Source organism: Podarcis erhardii (assembly GCF_964252035.2).
Source record: "Podarcis erhardii genome assembly, chromosome: 2".
NCBI lineage: Eukaryota > Metazoa > Chordata > Lepidosauria > Squamata > Lacertidae > Podarcis > Podarcis erhardii.
The window spans coordinates 96,129,028-96,155,740 of record NC_138498.1 but is presented as its reverse complement, the minus strand read 5'-3'; the positions used below and the strand labels follow the sequence as shown (position 1 = coordinate 96,155,740).

The 26,713-nt window shown below is 39.8% G+C and overlaps 1 protein-coding gene across 1 annotated transcript in view; it reads right to left on the bottom strand.

Moving 5' to 3' along the window:
* Nucleotides 1-23,991, bottom strand: part of LOC309336547 (contactin-3-like) — a 130,751-nt gene extending 106,760 nt beyond the window's left edge. Inside the window, exon 1 of the mRNA XM_081852484.1 lies at nucleotides 23,860-23,991. Within this exon, the coding sequence (XP_081708610.1) occupies nucleotides 23,860-23,914 (55 nt within the window). The 5' untranslated portion in view covers nucleotides 23,915-23,991. The remainder of the gene's footprint in view (nucleotides 1-23,859) is intronic.
* Between the last annotated feature and the right edge of the window lie 2,722 nt (nucleotides 23,992-26,713).

The following is a 26,713-nucleotide window of genomic DNA, read 5'->3' as shown; positions in this document are numbered from 1 at the left end:
ACAAAGAGAAAAATCATCCAACTGCCTTTCTATTATTATGTAATGTCTTGAGTGTTCAGAAGGTGAAAACCAATAAGGTCATTGTGCACTTTACTGAGAAGACTGCATTAATCATCACTATAAACCCTTTTCTTTTCATCTGTACCTTTGAAATCTCTAATATGATTTCTCCTTTTATAGGCCACTCTCTTCTTCTGGCTGCACAGAGAGAGCAACTGAGGATCAATTTAGATGCAACTACAAGAAAGTTTTCTTTATCAACTGCCTGTCTTTAAATACTAATAGCTTTTTTTAAAACAACAACAACCCCAAAAACATTTATGGGAATTGAAATGTTCAGCAATTTCATGAATTAATTGAAAGGGGAAAGTGTGAGAAGGCAAACGATCTGAACTAAAAGCTGCAGCAAACTCCATGCTCCGGTTCTAGAATTAATTTTAGAATGTGCCTAGATAAATGGAATTCAAGAGCAGTGGAACAAAAGGCAGGCTGGATCTACATAACAACAAAGAAACAGAGGAAATATGTTATTCCCTATACTAATGCTTACAACTTGGCAGAAATTACACTACAGTCGTACCTTGGAAGTAGAACGTAATCTGTTCTGGAAGTCCGTTCGACTTCCAAAATGTTCAAAAACCAAAGCACGGCTTCTGATTGGCTGCAGGAAGTTCCTGCAGCCAATCGGAAACCGCGGAAGCCCCGTAGGACATGCGACTTCCAAAAATAGTTTGCAAACCGGAACACTCACTTCTGGGTTTGCGGCGTTTGGGAGCCAAAACGTTCGAGAACTAAGCCATTTGAAAACCAAGGTACGACTGTACTGATATTATGTTATGTTATGCAAAGCTTGAAGTGTGTACCAGGCACCAGCCATATCCAGGAGCAATATTCAGGCAAATATGAGTGTATAGGTTAAACATGAAGACACTTTTTATAGGTTACAGCTAGTGATGTTAGGTGAGAATATTCTCCGGTGAATATTCTTGAGAATATTCTCTGCTAGAAAATTCTCTGGAGAATATTCTCCACAAACTGTAAATTCTATTGTAAGAACCAGTTTTACAACCCACATATAAAAAATCTAGTAAATAATAAGTCAAGCTCTTATACTGCCAGTGTAAGTAATGAATAATTTTTTTTTTTAAATCTAGTTACATTACTGGGCATTGTGTCATTCACCATTGGCAGTTCTGAAATGTGAGCTACAGAAAACAGTTTTAGTTTTAAAAATGCATTTCATTTAATTTGATGAACCTTTGAATTCGTATGTATTTCAACTATATGTAATAGCCTTTTTTCTATTTTGGTGTGACCTTATTCTTAGCAATTCTATACCCTTGGCCATACAGTGTGATTTTTTAAAAACAGAAAGTAGCTTTAATGCTTTATACATTTAAAGTACCTAGGCCGATACAATTATGTGAGGTGTAACAGCATGTGAGGTGGCCTTGATTTAAACAATTGACATTTCTATATTTTTATTTAGTGCCAGTAACTAGTTTTTGCAGTGTCATTCAATAATACAAGGTGTCTGATGTTATGTAACTTGTCATTACTGATTATTTGTGTTTTATTTTCTGGAAATAATAGCATTTATTTTAAACTTTATATTGATTTTATTAGTGTTGCACTGAAAATACTGTACCATGTAGATATGCTTATGAAAGAACATACTCGTGTAATGGACCTGAGGTTGTTTTTTAAATTCCTTTTACTTTAAAAGCTACATTTCATACATACACAACATAATTAGAATTCAAAGTTGATGGTAAATATACACTTGGTGGCAGGCTTAGTGATTAAGGTGAGTCATTCATGATGAATTTTCAATTTCAAGTTTGGTGCAAAAAATCAAATAATGTGAATTCACTGTATTGCCTCATTGAATAAAAGTATCTGTACAGTTTTTGGTTGCCATCTGAACAAGTTTACCCATGAATAAACATGTATATTAACTAATTATATCATTTTCAATGCATTAAAATTATATCATTTTTCAATGCATTAAAATGAATATTCTCCTATTTTAAATGAAAATTCTCTAATATTCTCATTAATTGAGAATATTCTTGAGAATATTCTCCAAAAGATTATTCTGGGGAAAAAACATCCCTAGTTACAGCACATCAGGTTTGGCCATAGAATGGAGTAAAGATCTGTCTATCAGACAGATAGCCTGCTGGCCAATGGTTCACCCACTTGCTGGGTAACCAGGAGTTGCTAGGCAAGAAGCCACACTGTGGCATGGGCTGTTCCAGTGGATCCCTCTAGTAAGCTGGCAAGCAACCTGCTGCAGCAGCCACCGCAGTCCTCCAAGCTAGGGCTGGGGGTTTACAACACAAGCCACAATACTTCCTATGAGGATTCTTTCATATGCTATGGATCCTGCCCAGCACAGTTTGCGTGTTCAGACCCAGAAACCTCCCCCCTAAATAAATTCACACTTGACCCAAATTTTTGGTTTGGTTTTTGGCAGAATTTAGGCCACAACTTTATTGATTACAGAAAGTGACTGGTTGCATAGGCTCTGGTTCGACTAGCTCCCTGCCATGAAGATAGCACTGACCAGGGCACCAGCATAGGTCAGTCAAGGGTGAACACTTGGATAAGCAGAAAGCCAGGAACAGGCTAACTCCACCATCCATATGCCCCCTGGACTCAGGCACGAGCACAACCCCCTCACAGGGTTGACCAAACCATCAAGTCCCTGGATTCCTTTAATGGAATACTCTTCAGATAGGGATGGCGAGAGCGTTCTCCCATCCCTATCACCTGAACCAGAGCCTATCCACAACCTTACAAGTTGTGACGATTTGCTACGCGGCAGGCGAAACCCAAATGGCAACAGCCAATCAGCCAAGTGGGGAAATTCCTGCCATGCCCCTTCCCAACGACAGGCGACACACAACGGCATAGCAAGGTCAAACGCAAAACCATAAAAGTAGGTAGAGGTGGGCGGGTGTTCCGAATGCACGCGCCGAAAGAGGAAGCTCTGGGTCACGTGCATGGGCATAAATAGGTCCCTCAAACCGTTTGAACTACATCCCATTGGCCAGATTGTACCCAGCTTCGAGGGACCTACCAGTCGGGTGTTGTGGCTTACCAATTGTACCCACCCACAACACAGGCTGTTGGTTGTCCAGGTCTCACCACAATACGTGCCCTCTTTAAGGGAGGACCCTATCTATCATCAGAGCAAAAGTTGTGACAAATTCATAGTACTGCAACCCAACCTGCTCAGCAATTGCTATGGAAAAGGTGAAAACATCATGGCCCAGGTCTATTTTGGTAGTGAGTTACATTTCTTCCTGTCCTGGTTACTTACTAGCCAAAGTCAGCTCAACCAGAGGAAGTGGACACTGGCAATGTGCCGCTGCAGCCCACAGCCTGTGCTGGTATTTATAGCTGGGCATGGACCACAGGAAGCAACTGCAAGTTCAGTTTCTCAGCTGATCTACTCACAATGAAATATGTGTGCTTAATATGACGACAAGGGGGAAATTGGTTCTATATCTCCATGTCCTCTAAACAACTCCAATGATAAGATGCTTGAGTTATTACCCAAAGAAGGTTGGATTAGTGTTCCTATAGCGTACCCATCTATATGATTCCCTCGCCAGTTCCAGCTCTGGTTAAGTGTATGCAGAACTGGCTGGCTACTGGACACCTAATGCTGAAAGAGAGCCATAATAACAAAAATTGGTGGAGTTTAGTGGCACAGCTGTGCTGTACAGACCGAAGAATTTCCACCTACCTATTAAACAATATTGCTACTATTTTTCTTACCTAGCTAAGACATTTGTCAGGGATACCAGAAGACATCTCACGCAACACATAACGTTCCCCCCCCCTTACTAGGCACTTATTAGCCTGCAGAGTTATTCCTTATTCTACTACCTCCATTTTTCCCTCCTGAATTTTCACACTCAACTGTGCCCTATATCTTAAAAGTAATTCCAAGTCCAACTAGCCAGGGAATGGTACTGTGCAGTTTGTGAAGCATATGTGCACACCTTAACTGTTATATAAATAATTAATAGAAGCAATAAGGAAGCCGGGCATGTAGAACAAATTAATCCCTTATGCTTCCCGGGGATGGATGGATACATGGCTACAAATTCATCCTACCAGATCCTTGTTGACACAAGTTTTATTTTTAGAAGTAGAATGTGACACACAGAGAGAGAGAAAGAGAGAGAGAGAGAACTTCTAATATTTCAAATGAGACTCTTCTCTGAGTCACAGCTGAATTAATGACATTATGGTGCCAATAGCTGTAGGCTTTCAGCCGCTGGGATTAGGGAATAAAATGCATTGTTTCATTTGTTGGTGTCACAGCACTTCCCTAGGATGATAAAAACGCTTTAAGCCAGATTCTCACATATGTGACCATGACAAAAATAAATAACAGCAATGCACCTGTGACTATTACCTGGCGAACCTCTCTCCTGACCTGAATGTAAAAACCCAGGAAACGTTAAAGGTAAAGGTAAAGGTACCCCTGCCCGTATGGGCCAGTCGTGTCCAACTCTGGGGTTGCGTGCCTATCTTGCTTAAGAGGCCGGGGGCCAGCGCTGTCCGAAGACACTTCTGGGTCACGTGGCTTTCACTAAAACTCCGGAACGTAAGACTATCATTAGTTAGAACCCACATCCTGAAGAAATAATTTTTAGAACTGAGAAATTTTAACAAATGAAAATAGAACCTAATAATCAGGCTTAACTATAGTTGGCACAGAATTACCACATATGTCAGACTTTTCCAAATCCTTAACACTGAAAGGTTCCTGGTATTCATCAGATCATGGGAGAATTTCCTAACTTTCCGAACTGAAAACCTTAAATGGGAGAAATCAATGTTGCGTAATTGTGATCAGAAACCAGTTAGAAGTTGGTTGGAGGGTTTTATTTTGCAATAAAGTGGTACACATTTTTCATGAAATAAATAAATAATATCTCCAAATGAGATTTTCAATTACACAGCCCAGGATGGAGATCATGGTCCAAGAATGCATACTGCCAGTGCTTTTTTGTGATGGTACAGTGGTACCTCGGGTTAAGTACTTAATTCGTTCTGGAGGTCCGTTCTTAACCTGAAACTGTTCTTAACCTGAAGCAACACTTTAGCTAATGGGGCCTCCCGCTACCACCGCACCGCTGCTGCACAATTTCTGTTCTTATGCTGCAGCAAAGTTCTTAACCCGAGGTACTATTTCTGGGTTAGCAGAGTCTGTAACCTGAAGCGTCTGTAACCTGAAGCATCTGTAACCCGAAGTACCACTGTACTCACTAAGTACACAGTACCAGCATCTCTTACTAACTTATGTATTTATTATTGCCAAATTCAATCCTCTTTTTTAAACAAACAAACAAACAAACAAACAAACAAACAAACAACACTGTGGAATGAAGCAACGTCTCAACAGCCAGTGTAATTATATACATTATGGGTCTGCCTCTTGACCCTTTAAGTAATAATAATAATAATAAATAATAAATTTTATTTATATCCCGCCCTCCCCAGCCGAAGCTGGGCTCAGGGCGGCTAACAACAATCAAACAATCAAACTATCAGATATTCACACATTCTAAAAATATTTCATTATAAAAATCAATTAAAATCGAATTAATGGCAACTAATTAAGCAAGATTCTGTGCAGGTTGCCAGAGGAGGGAGTCAGGCTGCGCCCTGACCAAAGGCCTGGTGGAACAACTCTGTCTTGCAGGCCCTGCGGAAGGATGTCAGGTCCCGCAGGGCCCTAGTCTCTTGTGACAGAGCGTTCCACCAGATTGGAGCCACAGCCGAGAAGGCCCTGGCTCTAGTTGAGGCCAGCCTAACCTCTCTGAGGCCTGGGACCTTGAGGATGTTATTATTTGCAGACCGTAGGTTTCTCTGTGGGGCATACCAGGAGAGGCGGTCCCGTAGGTACGAGGGTCCTAGGCCGTATAGGGCTTTAAAGGTTAAAACCAGCACCTTAAACCTGATCCTGTACTCCACCGGGAGCCAATGCAGCTGGTATAGTACCGGATGAATGTGATCTCGCAGCGAAGACCCCATAAGGAGTCTCGCCGCGGCATTCTGCACCCGCTGGAGTTTCTGGGTCAGTCTCAAGGGCAGCCCCACGTAGAGCGAGTTACAATAATCCAGTCTGGAGGTGACCGTCGCATGGATCACAGTGGCTAGGTCAGGGCGAGAGAGGTAAGGAGCCAACTGCTTAGCTTGGTGGAGATGAAAAAATGCCGCCTTTGTAATAGCTGTAATCTGCGCCTCCATAGAGAGGGAGGTATCGAAGATTACACCCAAACTCTTAACGGACAGTGCTGGCACCAACTGCACCCCCGCAAGAGATGGGAGTTGCCCCCTCAATCCCATATCGTCCCGCCCCAGCCAGAGGACCTCTGTCTTCGAAGGATTTAACTTCAACCGGCTCCCACGTAACCATCCAGCCACAGCTTCCAGACATCTCGCCAGTGTGTCTGGGGCCGAGTCAGGATGGCCATCCATCAACAGATAGAGTTGGGTGTCATCAGCATACTGATGGCAACCCAGCCCAAAACTGCTGGGCGAGGGGGCGCATAAGGATGTTAAAAAGCATCGGGGAGAGAATCGCACCCTGAGGCACTCCACACACCAAGGAGTGGCGCGATGACAATTCCCCCCCGAGCGCCACCCTCTGTCCCCGACCAGAGAGAAAGGAAAGTAGAAGCTGCCATGGGAAAACATCATTAGCTATTATTGAATTAAGAAGCAATGAGTTGCACTTGACTTCTAAAGATTACAACAAGGGATAGGGGAAAGGGGGATGAGTTGGGAAAGTGGGGTGAGCCAAATGGCATCCCAGAGTGATGGAAAAGAGGATACCTTAGCTGCATTATATTAGTAAAGGAGGGTACTGTGAGGGAATTTATGAATTTGATAGAATTATTCGTGATTTTATTTTTATTTTATTTTTAAATGCACATCCCCTCCCTCTAATGCAGTCCCATTAATTAGAAGGGCCTTAAAGCAAGAAAAAAAACCACAAGCCATAACAAAGCAACATAAACCAGTCTCAGGGGAAACTTTAAGTATTCCAGGCTTAGCAGATAAAATGCCCTGTATACAGTTCAACAAATAAAAACAGGGACCTTTTCACCAATTGATGGAAAACCTCAATGGAAGGGGCCAATTGTATGTGACACATACAGTTGTGTCACAGACAGGACATGCATAAGGACCTCTCTACCAGATCATAGGAGGCAGGCAGACTGGCTGGTATGTGAAGATGCAGCCCCTAAGGTATCCTGGAACCACACTCAATAATATCCTTGCTTCTGCATTTTGGACCAACTCAAATTTCCAAAGACACTTCAAAGGTAGCTTCATATGCAGCCCATCGTAATAAGTCAATCAGGATGTGAGAAGCATGTGGACTGTGGCCAGTCCAAATTTATTTATTTATTTATTTAGGAATGGGTACAGCTGGTACACCATTTTAAGCTAGGCAAATTCTTTCTTGACCATAGCCACAGAGCAGCTGGGGAAACCCAGCCAGATGAGTGGGATATAAATAATAAATTTATTATTACAGTGGTACCTTGGTTCTCAAACGCCTTGGTACTCAAACAACTTGGAACCCAAACACTGCAAACCCGGAAGCAAGTGTTTGCAAACTTTTTTGGAAGCCGAACATGCTCCATTTGGAGTGTTATGCTTCTGATTTGAGTGCCACAGTTCTGTTTTGAGTGTTACGCTGAGGTCTGTTTGTTTTTGCTATTTATTTTGCATTTTGGTGGCTTTTTTGTTTTGTTTTTGTGACTGTGTGGAACCGAGTTCAGCTACTGATTGATTGATTGTGTGACTGTAGTACATTGTTGATCGCTTTCATTTTATGGATCAATAGTCTCGATAGATAGTAAAATTCATGTTAAATTGCTGTTTTGTGGGTTGTTTTTAAAAGTCTGGAAAGGATTAATCCATTTTGCATTACTTTATATGGGAAAGCGCATCTTGGTTTTGGAACGCTTTGGTTTTGGAATGGACTTCCAGAACGGATTAAGTTTGAGAACCAAGGTACGACACTATTATTATTATTATTATTAGTAGTAGTAGTAGTAGTAGTAGTAGTATTCTTGACCAGTTTATATTCTGGAACTGGCAAAACACAGCACGATGGGGCAATTGCCTTGCCATCTATGTACATAAACTAATGTATAAGGTACAGGTTGATGACAACATCAACTGACATCAACTCAAGACATGGCCTATGTTAGGCCCAGGCTGTTCTGAGTAGATGCAGCAGAAATAAGGCGAGTGACTTCCTGGAAACATTACCAGATCCTAGTAAGTTCACCACCTGAGTTTTCAGGAGGAAACCAAGACAGACCAGAAAATTCAGAGCTAAATTTAATCTATTCATAATTCAGTGCAACTGATGGTTACAAAAAAATCAGATAGCGTTCTACTATTAATCATTAATTGCTGCTTTTATAATTCTACTGTGCTTCATATACATATATAACTAGTTAAAGCCCTGAAGGTCTCTGACATAATTAGGAAACCTATTAAATTGATGCATTTCAAACTTCCAGTTGCAAACTGGGCAAGTGCTATCTGTAATATGTATTCCTTCAAGATGATGAACAGGTTACTTCCAAATTCTATTGCAGAAAGGAAATAGATGCAATTCTTTTTCATCATAAAATCAATAGACCATACTAGGAAAAGTTCCTGGGTGTATATAAAGCCCTCCTTTCTCCAAAGCATCTTTTCATTTTGCAGTTGTAAAGCTTCTGCAGAGCGTCAGAATACAATACTGCATACCTACATTTTCTGCTTAAATAATTATCTTCAAAGTCAGGCCACCCACAAGCACCTTGGGGCTTTTCTAGCAGCCAGGTTGCAATCAGGTAGACTGCTTGATTTTTAGGAACAAGTATCCCATTAGGAGACTCTGGCAGAAAGACAGCGCTTGCTGCTTCACAGCTACTCTGTCAAATCATACATTTCTATAGTTCTGGTGTGTATCTTGTTAGCTATAATGGCAATGTCAATAGTACTATCAAGCCAGGCACACGGCATGTACTGCTTGTGTCTTTTCACAAATGTCATTTCGTCTCCTTTACTTTCCCTTAGAAATGGAACACAAGCAGATATTTCTTCCCCTGTAATTTTCATCACCATAGTGGCTGCACTGCAGTGATTCAAGGCTGCACGGTGAGAAAAAACAGTAGCTGTCAGCAGCACCTTGCTCTCTATTCAAGGGTTTGGCCTATTGCTGAAATGAAAAGGCAGCTGATTAGTTTTCAGTCATCACCAATAATTTACCTGCAGATGAAGAAATAGATGGTACTGTGGAGTTGTCATGCAACAGATTTCTCTTTGTTTGGTGCGCACCATAAAGACTGATTGAACAAATTTTGCTGTGCTGACACAGTTTTCCTTCTAGAGTTAAATGCACACACAATGATGAACTTTTAAATGTGTATCTTTCCCTCACATCCAGCAGAAATTGTCATTCCTTCTGGAAGATAGCACCATGATTCCCTTTATTGCTGCCTTCCTCCATTTCTTACTCACTGATTGTTTCTGGCTTTCACCGGAAATCTTGTCCAGAGTGGAGAGCTCTGTACAGAGGTCTTGGGAATTTTGTGAGTGTTAAATGGCTCCTCATACAATGAAGGGTTGCTGCAGCCCAGAGAGGCATTAAACTCCTGAGTATTCTGAAGAAGTTTATTTTATTCCAGCTTCTACCTTTCTCTGCCATGCCAGACTATTGTTTAGTTGTGTCCGATGCTTCGTGACCCCATGGACCAGAACACGCCAGGCACTCCTGTCTTCCACTGCCTCCCGCAGTTTGGTCAAACTCATGTTGGTAGCTTTGAGAACACTGTCCAACCATCTTGTCCTCTGTCGTCCCCTTCTCCTTGTGCCCTCAATCTTTCCCAACATTAGGGTCTTTTCCAGGGAGTCTTCTCTTCTCACGAGGTGGCCAATGTATTGGAGCCTTAGCTTCAGGATCTGTCCTTCCAGTGAGCACTCAGGGCTGAGTTCCTTCAGAATGGATAGGTTTGATCTTCTTGCAGTCCATGGGACTCTCAAGAGTCTCCTCCAGCACCATAATTCAAAAGCATCAATTCTTTGGCGATGAGCCTTCTTTATGGTCCAGCTCTCACTTCCATACATCACTACAGGGAAAACCATAGCTTTAACTATACGGACCTTTGTTGGCAAGGTGATGTCTCTGCTTTTTAAGATGCTGTCTAGGTTTGCTGTCACTTTTCTCCCAAGAAGCAGGCGTCTTGAATTGATGCCAAAAGCACTCAACGTGGCTTGTTCCTTACACAACCATGTAAATGTTCTATATACCACAGAAAGAAACCCAGTCTCTCTCTCTCTCTCTCTCTCTCTCTCTCTCTCTCTCTCTCTCTCATGCATAAAGTCTGCTATTTATAAACAAATGCGTGGAGCCATGATGGCTGCTCACATGGAGGTAAGCTCCCTATGCCTCAGTACCACCACCACAACCCCACCTAGGAACTGGCAGTAACACTCTGGCACTTGGAAGGCAAGTGAACAACACTTTGCAACACCTCTACTGACTATGCCTCTAAATGCCATTTCCTGGGAATCTCAAGTGAGGAGAGTGCTGCTGTACTCTGGACCTGCTTGTGGACTTCCCATATAGACACCTTGCTGGCAACCGTGAAAAGAGCATGCTGGACTTAGATGCCCCTCTGGCATGATCCAGCAAGGCCATTCTCAAACACTCTTAAAAAAATAGATACACTGCACTGTCCAAAAAAGGATACACAGTTATGAAATGCAAGATTCCTTAAGGATTGTTCTCGGAACTCCCATGATGAGCCCCTGGGTTCCTATTATGTCTTTATCATTACAAAATGATTGGCTATTCAATACAATGAATTTCAACTATGTTTTGCAAAACTTATAATGTCCATTTCTGCTAACTGGCACAAAGCCATCAGTTTTTAATTTGTTTTTTAAACAAAACAAAACAAAAAACAAAACAAAACAACAAAACAAAACAAAACACCGTGATTTGTATCTTAGGATTCCACAGTGGTGTACAAGAAAAATAAAGCCATGTAATAATTACTGTATTTACTTGAATCTAATGCACCACTGAATCTAATGTGCACCTCAGTTTTCAGAACCTTGAAAGCAAAAAAGTATTTGCTGGCGAGTATAAATGTGCCATCGAATCTAATGCGCACCTTAATTTTCACAACGTAATTTGGCCCAAAACAGTGAGCATTAGATTCGAGTAAATACAGTAATAAGACAGGTCACACCAACCAACACCAGCAGCCAGAATTGGGTAAGTAAGGGTAAATCTTCTGTATATGCTAAATGTATAGAATAGTCAATGCTTTTCTCGGCGACACAGGCAGCTGCAAGTGTGAGCAATCTGCTCCCCTTTTCAATATGCAATTGACTTTATGGTTGATCCTTTTACACATGTTTTGTTCAAAGAAATCTAGCAAACAAATCCCCAAAGGGCTGTAGCAAAATGGGGAAACAACAGATTAAAGAAGTACTACAAACCGTGTTGTTTTAAAAACGCAAGAAATTAACCTCCAGAACTCATTCACCCAGGACATAATTGATGTCATCACCTCAGGAAATGTGTAATTTTTTTCGGGGGGGGGGGGGGATGATTAGACTCAATGAAAGAGCTAAAGAATATTCACTAGCTATTCCTCGTTGTATCTAATAAAAAATAGAGGATGAAATACATTACTAGTAATTATTGATATATATACTGTAGAACCATTACCTAGCTCAATCTCAGTTACTCATTTCACTTAATATGCTCTATGTTTCCTAGGTTCATGTTGTAGTAACAGCTATCTGAGGCTGAAACTACACAATTGTTAAAAAATGCAAGTTGGTCCTGATCACATTTTTCCCCAAGTCTTTTTTTCTGGAGTGGGGGCAGGGGGGGATGAAGAGATCTTCCTGCAGAGAGTGCTGAGAAGAAAAGAGCTACAGGTAATCTTCACCCACCAGCTACAATCTACAAGATCTACCCCCACCCTACAATTTGGCTTGTAATAAGTGTTCTTTGAAGGGGGGGACCCCTAATTGCAATGACAGAGAGGTGGTGTGGAAGGTCATAACTGGGAAGAGTTAACTTCTTTACCCCCTCCTCCATTTATTACAATAAAATTGCCCCTTCTCCACTGCAATTAGGTTTTAAAGAGGCCTTTTATAAGCTCCAGTAGAAGGCTTTTTTCAAGCCGAATTGTTCTAGTTCTTTTTCTTGGGGGGTGGGTATCTTCCTAGAGCCTGCAGGTAAGGAAGGAAGGAAGGCTAACTCTTCTGTCTGCAGCTGCACTCTACATTGATATCACTGCGCCCCTCCCAACTAAATTTGCTAAACTTTTTTCCCACACCCAATTGCTGGCAAGGAGCAGGGGAAATGAGCACACAAGTGTTTACTTGTGGCTGCTGTGTGTACATGCACATTTCTCTCTTTTCCATGGAATTTATGATCACCCCACCCCATACACAGGTGGTCAAAAAAACCCTCAGCAAAAATATGATCACAAAGAGTGTAAGACATGTTAACTATTAGAACCATACATTTTATATAAACCCAAACAACTGTTGTAAAGCAGTGGGTGGTGCCCATGAACCCTATTAATTCTATATAGTTTTACCTTTCGTTAGAGCCGAAGCTTAACATTAGCAGTGACACACAATCAGTTGAACCAGTGAAAGTCAGTGAAATATTTGATTTACTGGTGCTGTAGAACCCATTATCCACTTCTGGGTGTTGCAGCCTTGCAGACTGAAGTGGCGGTGCTTTCTCACCTTTACCACGAAGTCAGTATTCAAGGTTGCATTTAAAACAAAATAAGCAAGCTTCAAAAACTCATCCAAATTCTCAAGTCAAGGGATCTCCTTTATCCTTCCTATTAAGATCTAAATGACAAACCGAAAGCAATTCAAGACAGAAAATAAACCATCAGCAAAGCTAATTTCAAATAAGTCCATCTGTTAGAACATAAAGGAGGTCAAGGTTTATAAGCGAAGACCAGCAACATCTCCATTTCCCCAGAATTGAACTGATCACATCACAAAAGGTCAGACAGAACTTGGAAAAGCATTGCTTATTATTTCAGTTTATTGGCTGTGGGATGCACACCATCTCATCACACAACAACCCACCATTCTGAGAAAACTGTTGTTGTTTTTTAAAAAATAATATATTCCATAGCACTATGTACAGTCATACCTTGGAAGTCGAACAGAATCCGTTCCAGAAGTCCGTTCAACTTCCAAAACGTTCGGAAAAGAAGGTGTGGCTTCTGATTGGTTGCAGGAAGCTCCTGCAGCCAATTGGAAGCCACGGAATCCGCATCAGACATTCAGGTTCCAAAGAACGTTTGCAAACCGGAACACTCACTTCCGGGTATGTGGCGTTCGGGAGCCAAAACATTCGCTTGACTTCTGAGGTATGACTGTATTAAGAATCTTTGCCAGTCAGCGGTAATATTTTTATTTTGCTCCCCTTCTGCTGAGACTCAGCTGTGGCTCACTGGATGCACTTCTTCACTGTGAGATAAACAACTGTGGCTGTTTCTACCCACTCCCTTTCACCCAACCTTGAAGTAAGGTGAGGAGGAAATGCTGCTGAAATGAGGAGCAATATTTGCATATATCATTTGATTTCAATGGGCTTTGAGGATTTCTCATGAAGTCAATGGATCGTTGATTAATTTTGATTAGTCTGTGATTAATTTTGATTAGATTGGTCCTTCACAAATTAAGCAATTTAGGTTAGCTGGCACATGTGTGCAAAGCAACAGACCAAGCGGGGACTATTTCTTTCTGAGTTGGGCTAACCTAGAGGCAGAGCAGTTTTGCTAGCTGTTAAGGAATACATGCCAGTGATTCATGATCAATTGTTTGTTTTAATTAATTTTTATTTAATCTTGTAAAAGATAAGGCTACAAATCATAAACAACAAACACGTGAGAGAAATCCCCAGAAAGTAATAAAAGTAAATAAACTACATAAGATATAAAACAAAGGTTGCTGTTCAGCCTGAATATTCTGTCTGTCCACAGTGTGTGGCACAGAGCCCCCCCCCCCCCCCGCAAGTTACTGGTCAGTGATATTTGACATCAAGGCTTTTTGTGCTTAAAGAGTTCCATAAACTTCCATATGTTGTTGGTGTACAATGGGGCTTATTCCCTGATAAATGTGTAACAGGATTGCAGTCTTCATTTGTTTTGGGAGTTTTGATTTTATCTGCCTTATTTCCACCACCACTACTCACAAAGTTTTCTACAAGCCATATTTTATTATTGAAACTGACAATGAATTAATAACCTAAAATGTTTTTATCAATGCATAATTTGTAAAAAGTATTAATTAAAATTACCATCTGCAAGAGACAATATTATTCAAATTAAATCTCTTGTACCTCAAATGCTTGTGGCTCATTTTCTTGGCATTATATTAGTCACTGTAAATTATGCATTTCATACCAAGGCTAATCTGATTAATAGGCTTGTATTACCAGCTATGACTAGTACAGTGTTATATGAATACTGGAAGGGACTTCACTGCTCTCAATAGATAATAAAACCTTATTTATGAAGACCTCATAAAACATTTTCATTATAGACTCCAGTAGCAATTTATATAGTCTAATTTGTGATGCATCTCTGAAGGGGAAGCTTGATTCCCAAAAGGGCAGGGAAATGAACTTGAGTCCTGAAGGGACCAGAACATTGGAAATATATTCTACTTTTACTGTGCAAGTTACTTAAACATTTAACTGTTCAATGTAACTTTGAAGCAGGTAAGTTAAGAAAACTGAACATTTTAGCTCATAGTACATTTGTGAATTTCAAGCTAGTGATCAAATCCTACTGCTGAAGAGCTGCTCTCTTCCTCACAAGTTATACATTTTGCTCTTAAACTCCCAAACATGTATGTCTTGCTGCTAATGGTGAATTACATAAGATTTGCTATTACATTGTGTAATTGCCACTAAGCCATTCTTATGCATTTTGATTCATTACACCATCATCTCTAAAGCTGAGTTGGCATATTAGAAGAACAACAGTTCTGCAAAGCTATTTCTATCCCAGTGAATTCAGAATCCCGAATAATACATCTAAAATAAATTGCCTTTGCAGCTTATTCTTAATCCTGAGAATTGTAATTATCCCATGACAACAAAAACAAGAGCTCAAATAAGCTTCTTTAAATATGACCTCAAAAAGGCACAATTTATTGCATATTTTATTTGGAGGCATAAAGCCCTACAATAGATGGAAAAAAACTTCCTCAAGAGTCCTTCCCTAGATCATGCCAGCCAAACAACTCAGCAGAATAGGATGGGCAGACCACCTTAGCTGTGATCCTGCTTTGTAGGCTCTTTCTCACCTGGCCTGGGTGGCTGAGGCCCTGACTGACTCCAGCTACAAAAGTGGAGGCTGCTAAACAGACAGTCGGGCTGTTTAGGGGTGTTATTGTTCTTTAGATTAATATTTTGTATCTTTATTTTAGATCTCCTTATGAGTTATGTGGCAACTGTTTGCATACTTTTAAAATTTTATTCATTGTTTCTTACTAATTTTGTTTTGTTTGCAATTTAGCAAATTTTAACATGTTGTAAGCCATCTTGAGCATGGCTTTAACTAAGGAAAGGCAGTCTGCAAATAAAATTATGTATGTGTTTGGAGAGCCAAGAGCAGAACTCGTCGGTTTCACCACAGTACTAAAAACACTGGAAAACAATTTTTAACCCCCCCCCCCAAAAAAAACAAGCAAACTCTGAATAAAGTTCTCCTTGTATAATAGCGAGCCCAATCCTGGTCCTGCCATTCTGAAGCAAGTTGATGTGAGACTGCTCTGGAAAGAAATGGTCCACATTAGGGCTGTAGAGGAATTAGGGGGCTCTGGTTTTTTGGTTTTTTGTGTTTGAATTCACCTGATCTATCTCTCCCAGGTAGGTGTGTAGACTGGACAAGTTATCATCATAATTTTTATCCTTAACCAATTTTGTGTGTGTGTGTGTCCCTGTTCCCCCATTATGGTAGTGTGCACTGACTCCCAAGAACCAGATCAGGTGGCTGTATTCACACGTTAATTCAATCGGAGACTGAAGCATAGTTTTCTGCCTTTCCTACTTTTAAATATAGAAATATAGGATAGAAATGATTTATGGTAAATAGCAAATAATGAATCACACCAAAGGATTCATACAGCAGTGTTACAACGGCTAAGTACAATGGGAAAACCAGACTTGAGGAAAACTAGTCTAGTATTTGGTCCATGTCTATAAGGACTCAGCTAGATTGGCAAAGAAAAAAACGCTTTAAATGTATTATATATGCATTATAACACTGTGACACCAGATGGTGCAGTGGAGTTCTGTTTTTGCCAACCTGATTTCTCATACAAAGTTTACAACGTGTTTAACTGAAAAACTTCTTTGATCCAGCCTAGGTTCAGTATTAGAAAGAATCGTCTTCTGTAAGCAAATGCAGCTCACCAAAAGAGGCCTTGACATTAGGCACTTTCACAATGTTTATTTAGAAAGCAGCAAACTTAAAGCAGTGCCTTAAATGAATGAGGTTGTTTTTTAAAATACAGTGAAAAGTCCTATTGGAAACTGGAGCAGCATATCCTCTTAATTACAGGTTTCTCATGGCACAGTGTGGGGCAATTATAACAAAAGGTATACTTTAATATCCATTAATATCCTAGAAAGGTCCACAGAAAGGATGAAAGCAGGGTTCAACTGTCCCGCAACATAAAATCAGGGTTCTGAATCATTCCTTACATTGATAAAATGTGCACATGTACATCAGTTTGCGTATTAGAAACTGCCTCCACTATGAGCCACAGTTGCTCTTCAAACACTCCCAGGTATCTTGAGGATTTGGCAGGGAAGCTGGGTAAGACAGATGATGTGTCACTATCACCAGTGTATTATTTCTCTCCAATTTCCCTCTTATGTCAAATCCACAAAATGGGCAGGGAAGGGGAAAGCAAATATTGGGAGCTGCAGACAACTTCTTACATTCCCCAGGAGAACGATCAAGATTTTAAAACCAAGAGAAAACATCTATCCATTGCCTGGTGTATGAAAGCATTAGCAATCCAGATCTGCATATATAAAATAATGCCCTTACCTTCTATCTTAACTGATTTTTTAAAACTATTAATCCCTTGGTTATCTACTCATGATCTATTAAGTGCTTTACTGAGAAGTATTCTTTGAAAGGTGCAAAAATATGCCCATTTATTCTTCTTTGACAAACATACAAGTGGTATCAATAGGATGGTCAAAGGGCAATTAATTCATATTACTTTATATGTTCATACCCAGAAGAATTGCCTTGGACAAAACAGAACTTTGCTCTCAGTTACAGAAATTCATTCATTGTACTATAAATAACCTGAGCATTGTTGCTAAACCAAAATGTGATTTATTACTGGAGAGACATGAAAATATACTGCTTGTATTTACTTAAGGAACAGTGCCTAATGAAAAACAAGATGAATATCCAATAGTAAAATGTGGCCTAAACATATGAATGCGTGCTTCACTCACAACCTTTCTTTAAAAATCTACTTTTTATCGACTGCATAGTGTGTAGGAAATTTGACTATTCCTCCTTACAATGAATTGTAGTGCTTACTTTCAATAGAAAAATCTTATAACTCTGTTTTAATTCATGTCAATATCAATAATTAATATTATACCTCTATACAAGAATGCCAACTAGATTGTGAAGCAAACTTCGTATCACATGTACATACATATACATACACACACAATTTGAAGGAAGAATGAATTTGAGGAAATATACAAATAGATTATGAGATTAACTATACAATTAGATTAAAGATCGCTGGTGTTTAGATGGCACAATCCTGCAGGAGTCCTATTTGGAATGGGTGGTCAAATCAAACTCCTGCACCTAGCAGGATTGAACCCTCCTGCTTTGGGGTGGGGAGAGACACAGCATTTGCTACCCTCACCATCTGAAAGACTGTTCCTACAACACAGGTGCCTGACAACAAGCAAGACAGTAAAACCAAGTTTTAAGTTTTCAGAGGCAGAATTCAAGTTTTCAGAATTTCTTTCTAATGCCTTGCTCCACACCTTAAACCAAGTAGGTACACTCTTCAACACAGATTATTCTTAACAGTCAAGCCATTATGCATTTCCCAGGGAAATGATTTATAATGAAATTAAAAAGGTACTTAAATGTACTTTCCACAAGAAACCAGAGGCATTTCTCCTGGGCATGGTCGACCAGTTGGTGCCAAAGAAGGATAGAACATTTTTTTATGTACGCCACTACAGCAGCAAGGATTCTTTTAGGAAGACACAAGAACTACCCACACTGGAAGAATGGCAGACGAAGGTGACTGACTACATGGGATTGGCGGAGATGACTGGCAGAATCCGTGACCAAGAAAAAGAGACGGTAGAAGAAGATTGGAAGAAATTTAAAGTATATCTTAAGAACTGTTGCAATATTGATGAGTGCTGAAATGTCATGGGAAAGGAAAATATAGAAATACAGCTGTAATTGATTGATTGGTTAATCATGAGAAGAAATTTAAAAAAGAAAATAAGTGATTAGTTAATTGGTCTGAAGGGTTGTTGAATAAATTTTAAAACAGGGATGCAGAGAAGGGGAGGTAAGGGGAAGTCTGAGAAGTAAGGTTTATGATGTGAACTTGTTTAAAGACAACTATGAGAAATGTTGGAACCAAGTGAAAAAAGATTTAGAAATTTGGGCTAACTTGAAACTTTCTTTGGCCGAATAGCAGCAATTAAGATGAATGTATTGCCTAGAATGTTATTTTTGTTTCAAACATTGCAAATTGTTGACAAGATGGAGTGTTTCAAGGGGTGGCAGCGAGACATTTCTAAATTTATCTGGCAGGGCAAAAAGCCCAGAATAAAATTTAAGATTTTAACTGACGCAAAGGAAAGGGGGGGATTTGCCCTGCCAGATTTGAAACTTTATTATGAATCAGCAGCTTTCTGCTGGTTGAAGGATTGGCTGCTTCTTAAAAACACAGACATTTTAGATTTGGAAGGTTTTAACAACTCTTTTGGGTGGCATGCATATTTGTGGTATGACAAAGTGAAGATTCATAAAGGCTTTAAAAGTCATATTGTCAGGAAAGCATTGTACAATGTGTGGATTAGATATAAAGACCTACTGGAGAACAAAACTCCAAGGTGGCTTTCATCAATGGAGGCAAAAGCTGTGAAAAGACTTAATATGGAGTCCACATGGCCGAAATATTGGGAAATTTTAGAACAGGAGGGTAGTAACTTTAAATTGAAGAGTTTTGAGAAACTAAAGGACAAAGTTAGAGATTGGCTTCACTATTATCAAATAATGGAGGTTTACAAGATGGATAAGAAAATTGGTTTCCAGGTGGAGAAATCTAAATTGGAAACAGAATTGTTAGAATCCAATACTAAGAACTTATCAAAAATGTATAACTTGCTGCTGAAATGGAATACGCAGGATGAAACTGTTAAATCAGCTATGATCAAGTGGGCACAAGATATTGGTCACAATATTATGTTCGCTGACTGGGAAAGGTTGTGGACCACCGGCATGAAATTCACGGCGTGTAATGCCTTGAGAGAAAATATTATGAAAATGATATATAGGTGGTACATGACCCCAGTCAAGCTTGCAAAAATTAACCACTTGTCAGATAACAAATGTTGGAAATGCAAAGAGAATGAAGGTTCATTCTTTCACCTCTGGTGGACATGCCCAAGGATTAAGGCTTTCTGGGAAATGATATATAACGAAATGAAGAAGATGTTTAAATACACTTTCCTGAAGAAACCAGAGGCCTTCCTCCTGGCCACGGTTAGTCATGTGGTGTTAAAGAAGGATAGAACTTTGTTTTTATATGCTACAACAGCAGCAAGGATTCTCATTGCAAAGTATTGGAAGACATCAGACTTACCAACCCTGGAAGAATGGCAGATGAAGGTGACAGATTATATGGGACTTGCAGAGATGACGGGCAGAATCCGAGACCAGGAGAAAGAGACAGTGGAAGAAGATTGGAAGAAATTTAAGGACTATCTTAATAAATACTATAAGATTAAGGAATGTTAGATTGACGTGGATTTAAAATATGGTGGTTTTCAGAGATATTAGAGTATGAAAAGGAATGGAATTTGTTAAAAAAATTTGGGAAATAAGGGAATGGAGTTGCTGACGGGATAATGAAATTAGAATACAAAACGGTGAGGTATGAGGAAGTCGGGGAAATTAGGTTGAGAAAATAATTTTTGGAATTATACTTGTTGTTTTTTGTTTGTGTTTGTCTTTATTGTAATTGTTTTGTATTGGTATGTTTTACTGGAAAATTCAATAAATATTATTCAAAAAAAAAAAGAGAAGTAAGGTTTATGGAAAAAAGGTTATGAAATTATGCATGTTTATATGTTTTTGTTTGTGTATGTGTTTATGTTGTGTTGTTTTTGATTTGTTTTGAGATTTGTTTTGAGAAAAAACAGTCAAGCCATTATGTGTGCAATCTTAGTGCTCTTTCACTCAGCTGCAGTTTCTCATTTTATAATTTCTAAAAATTTGGCCCAGATCCCATTAATGATTTTCTGTTTGCAGCAGCCTTTTAATGTTTTAGAACAGAACAAGTATCTTTTTTTCTCCTTGAAACTATTCTCATTCGAGATGGGGAAAACATTAGCCAGAAAATATGTGCAATACATGTTCAGAAGCAGAACCAATAGCTTAAACCTAACTGTCATTTAAAAAACCCCTGCAGAAAAAGCTTACATTCAAACATGATGAAACAGACACCATGAAATGCACCATACAGTCAAACTTCCAGCACAGCTAGAATGTCTTTCTGATATAAAAGCTCAGAGCTGTATCAGGATCTCTCTTGCAGCTTTCCAAGCAGTTCCCTCCTTCCTACATCTCAAGAGGCTTTCCCACTTATTGAAAATTGAGAAACGTTGTCTTTTCTTTACCCTTTGCACTTTCAAGATGTTTATAATCTCACTCATAGCCTTCAAAATCCTTTAGGGGCAAGAACTGTTATGAGAACAATTAGAACAAACAGACAGAGCAAATTGGTGGCTAAACAATATGTGGAAGTGTATGAGTAAAGTCTCATTTTGCCCTTGTCGCTACAGAGAAGCACTTAGGCTTGCTGAAGCTCCCAGGCGTAACTACTTGCAACAACTATAGCCCTTCCCTTCATTTTGCTCATTCAGTGAAGGAAGCTGCAGACAAAATCAGGAATTCCAATGCCTCTCAAAGGCAAGTATAACAATGCCGTAAAGTTAGGCACAGCAGGGAACCTGAACGGCATCAGTAAAGGTGCAAGTGTTGTGAGCAACTCTGTATCAAACTGGGGGTGAAAGGTGAGTGAAAAGTCTCCTCACACAATGTTGGAGAACCACCCATAGGGATGAAATATGCCATCCCAAATCAGACCATTGGTTCACCCAGCTCAGTACTATTCACACCAACCGGCAGTGACTCTCCAGGGTTTCAGGCAGCTGTCTTTCCCAGTTCTACCTGGAGATGTCAAGGACCGAACCTGGAACCCTTCACAAGCAAAGCATGTGCTCTACTGTCCTCCTCGTATTTAGATATTGCCAACTTCATGTTGACAAAGTGTTTGCTATTGAAAACCTCAAGTCCCATGACTTGATGGATGTGGACACTAAGGCACTGCAGCATGAGTTCAGAGCCCCCAGTGACATAATGGCTTGGTGCATCTTGCTGTTAACCAGAAGGGTGGTGGTTCGAGCCAAACCAGGGGTTGTTGTGGACATCGCAGGGGGTTGGACTAGATGGGTCTTGGAGTCTCTTCCAACTCTACAATTCTATGATTATATGAACTGTTGGAATTGAGCTGCTTTTTATAAGCACGGTACATCATCTCCATCTATTTTTAGTGATCGCAGGATTGTTGTCCTCATATGAATGAAGTGTATATATGTGGCCTTTCATAACTTGAGTTCAGCTTGCGAAGTCTGAGAAGGTGTATTTCATCTCCCTTCACTGTACGATGCACAGTAGTTTAGTGCACAAGGCAGTGTTTGCAACAGCTCTGTATGGTTTCGTTTTTATACCTTTTTTATTTGTTGAAGACCTCATGCAACGTTAAACAAATCATCTGGAGACAGCTTTCTCAATGAAATTCAGTGGTTCCTTACTAGCAACAGAGAAGGAGTCTGTTTTAATTGTATTTATACATGATATTTGGTGGTTTCAACCTGATCAGTCTTTGCTTACTTCAGTCCACTTCTTCCATTGAGCACTGGCTTATATCTTAGCCTTTTTCTTAGTTGATTTCTCTCCCCCCACCCACAAAAAAGCAAACAATATGCAAAATTATATGCAAAGATATGGTTAATGCATGTGATAGAGTCAAACTCCATGTGACACTGTATTTCTGCTGAATAGTTTTATACTATAGATAACACAACTTTTTTACACAGTGATATGCATTGCTGTATGTACTGGTTTATGTGCTGATTAAATTAGGAAACTTGAGAATGTATATGTATGTAATATTATAGGGGTGAGCAGGGCGGGTGTGCACCCTGCTTCCCTTTGGGTGGGTCTCCTTCATGGATCTTGGCAAGCTGATGTCTGCACAAAAGCTCAGCTGGATAGGGTTGCTGCTGGGCCACAGCACCCCAGGTTGCCTATGGGGCTCATCAGATTGGCCTGTGCTAGTGGACCTGGCAACTGGGCAGGACTGGAACATCAGCCAACTGGAGTGCTGCTCAATGACAGGATCCCTGCTCTATGCCACACTACTCTTACTGCTCCAAAACCAAAATAAAGTTGCTCCTTGAGTGGATTATTGCTTCTAGACCCTGCACCCTAAGTGCACTAAATTCCACCCAGCTCCTTATTCCTTATGCTTTTTAGAAACATCATACTATCAGTGAAGGATACTCCGGTTTTGCTCATGGCTAAGAATTCTCACGCGGGTGAGGACGCGGGTGGCGCTGTGGGTAAAACCTCAGTGCCTAGGACTTGCCGATCGTATGGTCGGCGGTTCGAATCCCCGCGGCGGGGTGAGCTCCCATCATTCGGTCCCAGCTCCTGCCCACCTAGCAGTTCGAAAGCACCCCTAAGTGCAAGTAGATAAATAGGTACCGCTTTATAGCGGGAAGGTAAATGGTGTTTCCGTGTGCTGCGCTGGTGCTGGCTCGCCAGAGCAGCTTTGTCACGCTGGCCACGTGACCCGGAAGTGTCTTCAGACAGCGCTGGCTCCCGGCCTCTTAAGCGAGATGAGCGCATAACCCTAGAGTCGGACACGACTGGCCCGTTCGGGCAGGGGTACCTTTACCTTACCTTAAGAATTCTCAAAAGGGATACATTGAGCCACCCCTGAGCTGTGCAGAAATCATTTTGTAATGGTGAAAGCCTTTGCCAAACTTTTAAACAATTTTGTTGTTGCTGTACCACTTGGGTATTTATGCTGATTTGTCTGCTTATTTGCATTGGATGTCATATTTTAAATATACATTCTTATTTATTCAGTATATTGATGTTCATTTTAATGCACGCATCTAGGTTTATCACCACCACATATTTTTCTTTGTGACTTTTAAGGAATGGCCCTCCTTCTTTTGAATGTCTGTGTTTGCAAGCTGCATGTAATAACCAACACAGGAAAATGAAGTTGTTTTTATACTCCATTAATGTTCCAAATTTATAATGCACTTATTTTTAATGGACTGAAAAGTTTAACTTTACTGTTGCAACATTTTATTTTGAAAGGAATGATTCAGTTGCAGCTCTAATTTAGAAATTATAGATAAACATATATCCTCACCTCCAAGGCAGCCAACAAAGGAAAGCAGGAACATCTGTTTCCATAGTAACAACATCTTCAGCTGCCAAAAGTTAGAAGTTCTTGTCCAGCCTCAAATGAACAGTACACTTAAGTCTTCCACACAGTACCTTTAATCTGTTAAAACAACATGAATACACAAATAATTTAATTATAGGATTCACCACATGAAAAGCATGTTACCTGTCACATGAACTTTTTAATGGAAGGAAGATTGATGCTCCCTCATGGCCATAAAAAATTATTCACTCTTCAATTCAGGCTCGGTAAAAAAACTATACTTAGAATTAGAAAATTACACACTGTGCCAGCTAGCAATCAAGTAATCTTATTTCTTTGGGAGTGCTGTTCTTGCTCTGGTTTCAATAAGTAGAGTTGGTGTGTTCCAAAATCTACTTTATCTTGCCAATGCCAAAGGACCATCTGAGAGGAGTCTCATCTTAAATGTGGGAAATGGGGAAATGGTAGACATAGAGGTTATTCCAGGCAGTTCCAACTAGACCCAGAAGGAGTTCAAACAAGACCCAGAGGTGCATGCAGAAGGTATCAGGTTCAATCCCTGGAATCTCCAGGTTGGTCTGGGAAGGCCCCCTGCCTGAAAGACTGGAAAGCCTCTGCCAGTCAATGTAGGCAATAACTGAGCTAGATGGATCAATGGCTCTAACTTAGAATAAGGTTATTTTCTATGATCCTAACATAATATTCTGTTAATTACTATATCTGCACTGGATAGCATCTCTGACTACAAAAGGAAAATAATCTACATGTGTATGCAAATTCATTCTCAAATTTAGAAAAATACATAAATGAATAATTGCCGTAAAGCAATACTCTCAAGCACAGCAATGGTTCAGTCAGTCAAATACCAGAATTTTAAAGTGCACACAGTAATCCCATCAACAGACTTACTCAAGCTTTCTTAAACCTTAGACCGAGCTCCACAGAGAAATCACATGCTTTACAACTACAGCTCCTTCACAGATAATAGCCACAGCTCTTTCACCCATAGGCATACGGTAGATTTCCTCAGTGTTCATATGTATTTGTGGGTTTTCATTTGCTTGATTTGCTTCTTCTTTCCTCTCCTCAGACATTTTGAAATGTACCTCACCTTCGCTCGCTCCATCCAGCCCCTAACAGATGAAAGCATCTTTCCTATTTCTCCACCAGCATGAACAATCAATGGTATTACTAAATTCTGCCTGGTGACACAATCATAGATATACAATAAAGATCATATGAAAGGCAGCCAGAAAACAGGTCTTCCTCCTGGTACTTATGCAGCTCAGCATTATAAGAATTATCTTCATTTGGAGATCAAAACAGGTTTCCTTAAAAAAAAACACACCAAAACTAATGTTGCCATGTTAGCCCAACAAATCTCCATGAACCTTAATGCCTGGCTACAGTACAGGGGTGGAAATATGCCATTTCCTTTATATTTCATGCCTGAGGCTAGTTTAAATGATTAGGTTTATTCAAAGAAACAACTATGTTAAAAACCAGTTGTGTTAGCCAAATTGCAGTGTTCTGTAAGAACTGGCTAATGTGCCTAATATATTTGACACTTCCATGACTTTCGTTGCACTACAAAAAATACCAATATGAGATTTTAAATATGTATGTAAATATTTATGTATGTATTGGATGTCTGTGGGCTGAAGAGAAATAAATTTGTGGACTGTTAAGTCCCAGCAGTTCTCCCTGCCTTTCACATCTTTTAATCCACTACAAACTGATGCTTTTGTGCATTGGAAATCTCAACATTCATATAAACTTCTCAGTGAAAGTCATTAAACAAAGGGGAAAGCCACATCCAGGGAAAATGCAGAGAGCATTGTTAGTGTTAATTGTACTCAAATGTCGGGGTTTAAAAGGGGTGCGTGTGGAGATTTGCTAAGGCTTTAAGGCAGAACTCCCCTGTTGCAGAATTCTTGCATCTTATCTTAGAAAAAGAGCCACAATGTGAATTTGAGTTGGAGTATTAATAATCTTGCCATTTATACTCAGTCAGGTACAGTACTTTTGCGGGGTTTTTTTTTTAAAAAAGGCAAAGCTTGTATTGCTGTTCCATTTGTATAACCGAGTCTGCTCTATAATACCTTAGAGGGGAACAAAAATTTCATCATTATTCAATTACTTGTTGAAGAAACAGGAGTATTATCACCATGACACAGAGGTCACAAGTGCACGAAGAGATTATATTACAAAAGTAATGAAAAATTATGTTTCCAATTATATTCTGGCATGATTATTCAGCTTGTGAAAATATAGGTGTTTGCCTCAGACTATTCAATGATATTGTTTGAGGTCTCTGAACTTTTCAAAGTGAAATATATTTCATATATTCTATAAAGCAGATTACCAGCTTTTAAAATGCAGAAAATAAATGTCTTGGGATTCTCCCGAAGCATTTATCTCAACATCAAATTGTACAGCAATTACACAATATATACTAGGACATTTCCTAAAATTTACATGGGTTGCAATCTTTAACCAATATCAGAACTCCTTCAGATGTTTTGAAATGCACTGTCATCCACAGTCTCACCCAAAAAACTGAAATTATTTTATATATTTATTTCTAAGATTAATGTCTTGAATGCTAGCTGATAGCAGCTTACAAAAGTCATTAATACATACATACATACATACATACATACGGTGAAATAACCAAATTATTGACACACAATCAGGATTACCCATTAGGTTGGACATAGACATTAAAATTGATCTTTAGAATTGTACCCAAACTCTAAAACAACAGAAGTATGGATTTTACTTTCTGCGTCTCACTTCATTCTGAGGCAACTCACTTCGTCGGCCAACACTCTAA